The sequence below is a fragment of the Opisthorchis viverrini genome (assembly GCF_000715545.1).
Source record: "Opisthorchis viverrini unplaced genomic scaffold opera_v5_40, whole genome shotgun sequence".
Classification (NCBI taxonomy): domain Eukaryota; kingdom Metazoa; phylum Platyhelminthes; class Trematoda; order Opisthorchiida; family Opisthorchiidae; genus Opisthorchis; species Opisthorchis viverrini.
The window spans coordinates 546,325-554,608 of record NW_008751694.1 but is presented as its reverse complement, the minus strand read 5'-3'; the positions used below and the strand labels follow the sequence as shown (position 1 = coordinate 554,608).

The window sequence follows — 8,284 nt, the reverse complement described above, 5'->3', positions numbered from 1 at the left end:
CTACATGGCAGGATTTCTAACCCCCCCCCCCCCGAGATCTCTACCACTCTTTACAGTACACCGCGGCCTAACCAGAAGATTCCTAAACCAAAGTTTTACAGAGAAAAGTAGCAGGCCTCACCAAACTTTTCTTCAAGATTCAACCTGCAGGCTGGATTTTAATTTTCCCGAACACCGTCTAGGTTTGGTGGCCAAATGATTTTATCCATATGAAAACGTGTTTAATCTTTGTGTATCATTTACCATTGACTGTTTTTGCGGTGATTTCGATCAAGTCCGGTTGGGTATTTGCTTTCCGAAACAAACCCAGCTGCGACCAAGCCTCCTAGCCAACCTGAACGTCGGCTGTAAGCAGCTGCATGCAGAATATTTTGGAAATGGAATTTTATGCATTCCCCAGTTTCCATGACCCAATGGTAATCTATTCTGCATTAGACCGATAAACCACCATAAGTTTCGCCAGAAGTGATCAAGCAATTCAAAACTGAACATTTAAGTGTCTAATAATTTGAGAACAAATGTTGTGCTACAAACCAGACCGATCCATTTCTTCCATTCGGATTCCTAGGCTTGTTGCACGTACGATTGTCCATTCCGACAACCATGTAGCAAACATGGAGATTTTCAACAAAGCATTCACTCCATCCGAGTGTTTTGTTGGCGCTGGTGGTTCAGTAAAATAGATATGAGCCATAAGAGCGTTTCCACTAGAATAAATGAGCCAGATAGCACGGTAATAATAGATATGGTAGCTCAGGGTACGTTATTTTTCGCGGGAAGGCTGGATGGAGATCCACCTCAGGCATGCAAACCGTCGTTCTTCGTGGTTCCTTGCGCCTGCACAGAACGCTTCCAAAAGGGTCTTCGACTTGTGTTGCCTAACGATGTAATCAAGTTACGAGCAAGGTCAAACATATGAATTATGTCCCTGATCGGTCATAGGTGGACACAATCAGCTGCACTCGAATTGAATGTTTCTTAAGTCGTACGGCTCTTTTGATAGTATCAATCGATGGAAATAAGTTGGTCGCATGATGGGGAAAGGAAACATATTTCCTCATTACCATTTAAAACTGATCTGAGTATAAAATTTGAACCGCCATAGGTGTGTCCTCTTAGCATACACTCGTATCTTTGATTCGGCTTGCTGTTCGTGGATGTAACTCTGTACGAAGCAACCACTAACACTATTCGCAATAGCGACGACGTACAGTGTAACCGGCTAACAATTTCCTAAGCGAATTTCGGTTCTATAGAGCCTGATTCCACCCATCAGATATATATCGCGCATACTGTATAACTGATGGTTTTACACCGTTCATAGCGCAACTATGTTGTTGTATAATGCAAGATTTGCAAGTTTTTCCATAAGGGATGGCAGTTTGCGAATTTGGATGTCAATTTTATGCTTGCTACCTGGCGCACATTGCAATGCATACTGTTCATCCGATTTGTCCACAGTAGTTTGGAATTTGAATGTATCTGTCAAGCAATTCAATCAGTCTGCAAACCAACCATCTCATCTGTTTGACCTTATTATCCTTCGATTTACCTTTAATCAGCACCCTTGATTCTCGGCTTCAATGGCCATCAGTGGCTGAGGATACAATTCGGGCCTTTCCCCGTTCGATCACTTTCAGAAGAACTATTGATTCGATTTCGAACTAGGCAGCTTCAAGGGCTATTATTCACCACGTACAATCCATCATCTGCTGCTAGCGATTGTTTCGAAGTGCGAATTGACTCGGGTCAGCTGCTCGTAATTTATGACTTTGGAGAGGAGAGAAAGGTGAGATTATGTGGATATTTCCTAAGTCAGACAAGTGCATGTTGTTTCGAGAGGAAGCTGGTGTTCGATGCTGGCAGTAAATGCTGTAAACAATGTCGTTGAATTGAGATGCTCAATATATTATTGACGAGCACACTTCGCAAGTGTATAGCATCAAATATGACGATATTTATCAATGGGATGTCATCTGCCTTGCAAGCTGTCAACCATCCTGCCATGCATGAATATTGCAAGACATCAGATATGTGCAAACTAATGGTGAACCTATTCAACTTGAGGAAGTTATGGAGGTCGACACTTGGCAGGTTCGAACACCATGCGCCTGTGCTGACAGTGAGTTAGAGTTCCGGTGGGCTCAAGGACATCACTGAAAAGATTAAAATGTGGCTAGAACACCATCTTACCTAACACTTCTTTTAGATATTGTGTTCAGGTTGAAAAATCATTTTTAGTTAATAGACAAAGTTATTGTGTCTGCATTTACTTCCTGATATCAACAAGGGAGGAATCAGTCATTCATAATGTTACCCCAGAAGCAGTTTCATAACTACTGAACAAAAGCCGTGAAAACAAGTAACTCTATTCCGTACAGTGTCTTTCCAAGACATTTGACTTACAAAATAAATAAATACAGGCTCAGTGAGTATACTACAAGATTTCTCCAAGAAAGAACTCCTTGAACCTGGACTGCTCTTGATAAAAGTTCATCGTGGGGATTCACTGTCAGAATAGAGCGACCACCTACTTTGGGTATTACCATTTTTTAATTATTCTGCCCCCGAAGACTGGCCAAAAATTTGAGCACTTGTATGGGATACGTGAACAGACACACTGATTTGATTACTGCATGGTATTTTGAACAACTGAATTGGTGCTCACAACTCACTGCTGACCTTATTTCTTAAGGGTCTGGAACCCAGTTAGTCTGACAAACGGTGGTCACGCATTCAGAAACAGATATTCATATTGACCACTCACAGAAAATCACTGTCAGAGGAAGAACACTAGTAAGTAAGCCTTCAGGTCCTGGTAATTTTGAACTGTCTAAATATACAGCTCTTGCCGTAGAGTCTATTTAGGATTGTGGATCAAAACACCGTGTTGCAACCTTGACTGTGATTCTGGGAAACCGTGATCTCAGGAAGAAAGGAGGATGGTACGTGCTTCATAGTTAATGGCACTCTCCAGTTTATTTCAAACCAATTTTTTTTTCTGCAGCTGAAGTGAATACCAATATTTTTGACTGTCGTTATATCTGAACAAAATGACGACCGAAGTTCTTTTCAAGAAGTTTCAAAGAAGATCGAAATTTTCTCAGAGAAATGCTGCCCTAGGACTGAGGAAAACTTTTTTCGATGACAAACAGTAGTGGCCTCACAACAGCACTAGTCCTTACCGCACTGCCATAGTCTGCGCAGTCCCATTACCCATTGTGCTATACTGAGCAGTGTGCTTCCAACATCCACAGTACATTTTATACCACATTGATCAATAGATAGAGGCATAACTGACACAGTCCCTGGACCTCCTGGTGGGGAATTGGAATAAATGATGCACAATCCCATAGAGGAAACTACTCACAAAGTCGCTGAAAATTCTTCGACAGCCCACGACCAGTTTCGCCCTACTTGGGGCTCATAAATTAGGCGCAGTCCCCGATACTCCGTCAAGCTTATGTTCTACCTGAACCCAAATTGAACTGTTTTCGAGAAATACACTCATTTGAAAATCAATTTGATTTTCAGGAGAAACTCAAGTGAAACTCTCGTTTATGAGATTCTACAACTGATTGTGCTGCACACAGGCAGCCTCATGTTTCAGTTAGCACGATTTTCGAGCTAGTGCAAACGGCGTGCACATAGGCGCCTAACAGTCTTGATGTCCCTTGAACGCACGAATGCATTCGACTGAAACAGTTCTGTTCGTTCTTTCCAACATAGCTGTGCAAAAAGATACGCCTCAGACATTACTAATCATGATGCACTATTTTGGTTCACACAATATTTGGTGTGTGTGAGTGCTTGGAGTGGTGTCCAAAAGTATTCGAAAGGAAGCTGTGTCCCACAAGAATGTCCGCTCTCCATTTAGTTGTGTTTCATTAAATAATGAGGTGAACCAAGCTATTCCCCCGAATATTTGATTTTCAGATCTCTCCGATTGAAAACCTTGTCTAACTGAAGTAATAAGACGACTTTGATCTCTTTTTTGAATGAGGGCAGGAGGGAAAATCATAACTTGAAACAGTGGCCTAGGTCATTCGGGTGTTTGAGCTCAGGTCATTTATGTCAGCCAGCATTATATTCTTAAGTTTTGCCTAAATGCGAATTGCCTAACCTCGTTAATAGATCACCTGCTAAATTATCAGGTATCCCCCCGTATTTATGATGGGTTTGCCAGTCAGCCAATATGGCGCCACGTAAAATATTTTTTGCCTGAAGACATTTAGCGGACCAGTAATCCAACCATTACCGAATAGGAGCTACTCATAATATATTAAGGCTGCGTTTGCACACCACTTTCAGTGCATCTGTGCAGGTGGCTGCACTTAAGGACCACTAACCGTGGTCTTTGCTCAAACTATTTCACTTTGATGCTCTAGAGTAATTTCTAAGCAATATTTTGTTTTTGTGGTTAATGGCGCTCTGTTTCTATGCGTGGGAGTGTTGGCTGAACTTTATGCGAATTTTCGAATCAAAACTGAGTGGAAAACAGCGGCTAAATCAGGAAGATGCTATGACTGCTGGGGCATCGCAGTCATCCTGGCAACAGTATAATACTGAAAAGTCTAATGAATAGTTGATATTTCATCTTGGGAACCCTCCTAATTGTAAGAGTCTCCATAGGGTTGTCTTAGACGGCTTTATATTTTGACGGATTTGCAAACCCACCAGAGTTTCATATAATCGAACCAGCCGCAACCCCCGTTGCACATCCTGTGTACCATCTCTACAAATAATATTCACGAATACTACCACGTACCTGGCATTCTGTCAGCTTTCAACTGCCAAGCACCAGCTCTCTTAATATGTATTTTGCATCGTTTTAACAATTTCAATTATGCGGGTTCTTTTTTTGTTTACTCTGACAGTTGTATGTGTATGAACCTATCAAAGGGACTTGATTAGAAATGGCTGGAAAACACTCAGCACATAAGCAGCAGCAGGAAAGCCCATAAAACTATATTATATTCTAAACCTTGCAAACGAGAACAACCTGAGTCCGGTTTTAAATTGTCTGTTTTTTTACCCAAAGAATGAGCAGATCAGCAGAAGCAACCCAAGACGTCTAAACCATCTCGTCATGATACTCGTATGTAATATGGATTATTATACCACGCGTAAAACGTTTTCAATGCTGTCTGTAAACATCGCAATATACTAATTCGAGATGTGGAATCCAAGTGATATGGAACACGGGCGGTTTCAAAGTTTAAACTAGTCTTCCCCAGATGAAAAATATCACCAGAATTGCAGGTGACAACAATGTGAAGCGCTTCACTACAAGTAATTTTTCATCCACCATCCTGTTGCTTACTTCTCGACCACTTTTTAGTATCCACGAATTTACCTGTGATGCATCCGAATACAAATTGTTGGAGGCATATTCATTTTATCAAAATTTCATTGATTTGTTTATGTTCCGCTAAAAGCTGATGATAATTCTTGGATCACAAACACACATGTCTACCATTGACTTTTATCTGTTTAACAGAAATATACAAGTGCACAATTCGTTGCGGATCACCGTTGGCACACATTGCGACTGAGTCGAAGGGACCGTTATCTGAATTTTTCCGTAGACAATTATTTTCAAATTTATGGTGAGCGTCAAAACGTATATACAACAATCTCTAGTGCACTGTTTTTCCAAGTCCCTCGGGGCATACAAAATAACTAGTTATGATTTGCCTTGTCTCTGGTTGTATTGCTACTCGTTAATTCAGAACGAGCTTTAATACCTGTCGTTCATTTACCCGCGTTTTTCACACAGTGTGCATGAATCGGCGCTGAGAGTTTTGAAGAACGACGATTGTAAGTCGTTGGCAGCGGAAGCGTTCCGACTGTAATCAACAAACCACGATTGCATATTCGATGTTATTGTGCAGAACGAAGTTTGAAACTCATAATGCGCCCCATGGCCAACCCAATAACTTTTATCTAAGTCTTTACAAAGTTATTCCTGGTTAAATAAGATCTAGGATCTCTACAGCCTTGATAATACTAAGAATTTTTCAAACCCAGTTTACTCGGTATCGTTTACGTCGATTTCGGTGCCCCTCAGTTATTACAAGTCAGCGCCATATAAGTGTTAATATTCAATGCAACCAAGCGAATAATGGAGGACATGAGTTAGCTTGGTAAGTCCAACAGAAAAAATTGTTTTTCGGATTACTGAAAGTTGTTAGTGGAGAAGGAAAATACAGAACCGGATATTTTCAGGGAATTTTCTCTTAGATATCCACTATGGAGCATGTTATAATTCGATACCTAAATCGTAAGAAGCAACTGTCAAAGGTAACTTAACCGCAGATCGAATGCATAAATTTGGCCCGTTTCTGCATCCCCAGCTAAAGAGATCAGAATCAGATCCAGAATCAAGCTGGTGAAATGTTTAAGTTATTTGACCGAAGTTAAATTATGCAATTGTGCAATTCATTAAGGCAACACAAGACTGATTAATGTTGTTGAAAGTCTTTATTATTGATTCGCAAATTTCTACAAAGATAGTTACAAATCACATATATGACTGATCTGATTCACAAATTATCACGGAGTAGGAAAGGCAAAGGCATAAAAAGGATAGTGATAGAAGTTCGTTTTCTAAGTGGAAAATCACGGCTAGGCTGAATGGGAAAGTGTGATACAAATGAACAGACGTGCATGTCATGTGTAAAGAGTTAATAAGGTTTCATGTAACTGGGATAGCAGTCAAATCCCGATTAAATAGAAGTTTGCAATGTATCTGTTTTCTTCAGCCACATACTTGTCAACTCACTGCTTTTGGCCGAAATATTTTAATTATTCTGAGCATCCTTGATTCTCATTATGAAAATAGGTTATTTCTACAAGTTTTTTTCGTTGACGGTCTGAGGTACATTTATTTGTCCTCGGTCAACGAGGCCTTGTATATTTTAGCCTTTGCTGCTGTACAACGATACCATCAAAGTGAGTGTACAGATCTGCCCAGATTTGCTTTCCGTGGACTTCAAGCCAGATGATTCCACCAGCCCCTTTTAGGATAGCATTATCAGTTGGGCTCCAACCAACCAATTACGTTCGTTCATTGAACTAATACTTGTCAATGTAAGTGCATAATATACACAGAAATTATTGATGGTAAGCTACTTTGGGAACATCATAACTAGCAGAAGCGAACCCCAAAGAGACCATCATACCCTTCCGTCATTTTGCCTGTCGATAAAATGAATGGTTAAATGAACTGAGGGTTCGGTTGGGTAATAGGAATGTTTTATCCCGCTAGATCATTCTCCGATTCTTGGAGCCTTTGGTGAGGTAAACTTTGTTTCTACTGAGGGGCGGAATCGGGGTCAGGCTGAAGATTCATTCACACTGACATAGCCTCAAATCAGGAATATTTGTCGTAATTAGATATCTCCATCCATGAACCTCGACAAATTTCAATAGGACTGTGGTTGCCTGTCCCTATGGCTGATTTCCAAAACTCAGAAATGGTGTTTCCCTTCCTGATAGTTGCTTGTGCTGCTTCCCCAATAAAATCTTTTTATGCTTTCAAAGATTCTGCAGTATATTAGGGTCGGAATTACTGACAGCTTTTGAGAGAAGGAACTTCATACCCCATCACAGTAACTGTGCCATCAATTATCATTTTGCAAGAGATGTTACCCGTGTAACGGTGGATACTACTGATGGAGCATGCGTGTAGTATGTTTTCTCGTAAATTCGTTTGCGTCTCTTAAAAGGTGACATCTGTTACAGAATTTGTGGGGTCGCTTTGTAGCATTTGCATGCATTTGAGAAACAGTCAATGAGTATCATGGAAGGTTCGGGAAGACGCGCTCAATGCGAAGATGGATGTTCAATTTTTGTAAACAAGATGCACATGAAAACTTTGCTTCCCTGTTTAATAGTCTGTAACTGTTTAGTTAGTATTTTCTAATAAAAAACCCCGCAGCAAAGTCCTTCTTCCTTTTCGCCCGTAGTGTGAAAAAACATTACCCATTACAAAAAATAACTATTTCCACAACTTTTTCAAAGCTGCCTGCCAAACCTTGTTGGCAAAGACTGCCTTGATAGACTGAAAAACCATGGTTGGTACATCCGCCGAGCTAAGTGATATTTTGGCGGGATATAATCCAGTGTTACAAAAATGCTTTATTTCATTAATATACTGAAGTCACGTAGCCCACAGTGACCAAAGCCGCATGCATTACGAAAAATATGCTGCCAAATTACGTGGTACACGAAAAGTGATTAATGATCATTTGAATGCCTCACTGTACAAAATATGGTGAAC

General features: G+C 40.5%; 1 protein-coding gene across 1 annotated transcript in view; it reads left to right on the top strand.

Moving 5' to 3' along the window:
- The window catches only part of T265_02878 (hypothetical protein), a gene marked incomplete at both ends in the record, with an annotated part of 44,444 nt that overhangs the window by 14,187 nt on the left and 21,973 nt on the right, over positions 1–8,284 (top strand). Inside the window, 2 exons of the mRNA XM_009167231.1 lie at positions 1,563–1,789; positions 5,501–5,609. Coding sequence (XP_009165495.1) covers positions 1,563–1,789; positions 5,501–5,609 — 336 coding nt within the window. The remainder of the gene's footprint in view (positions 1–1,562; positions 1,790–5,500; positions 5,610–8,284) is intronic.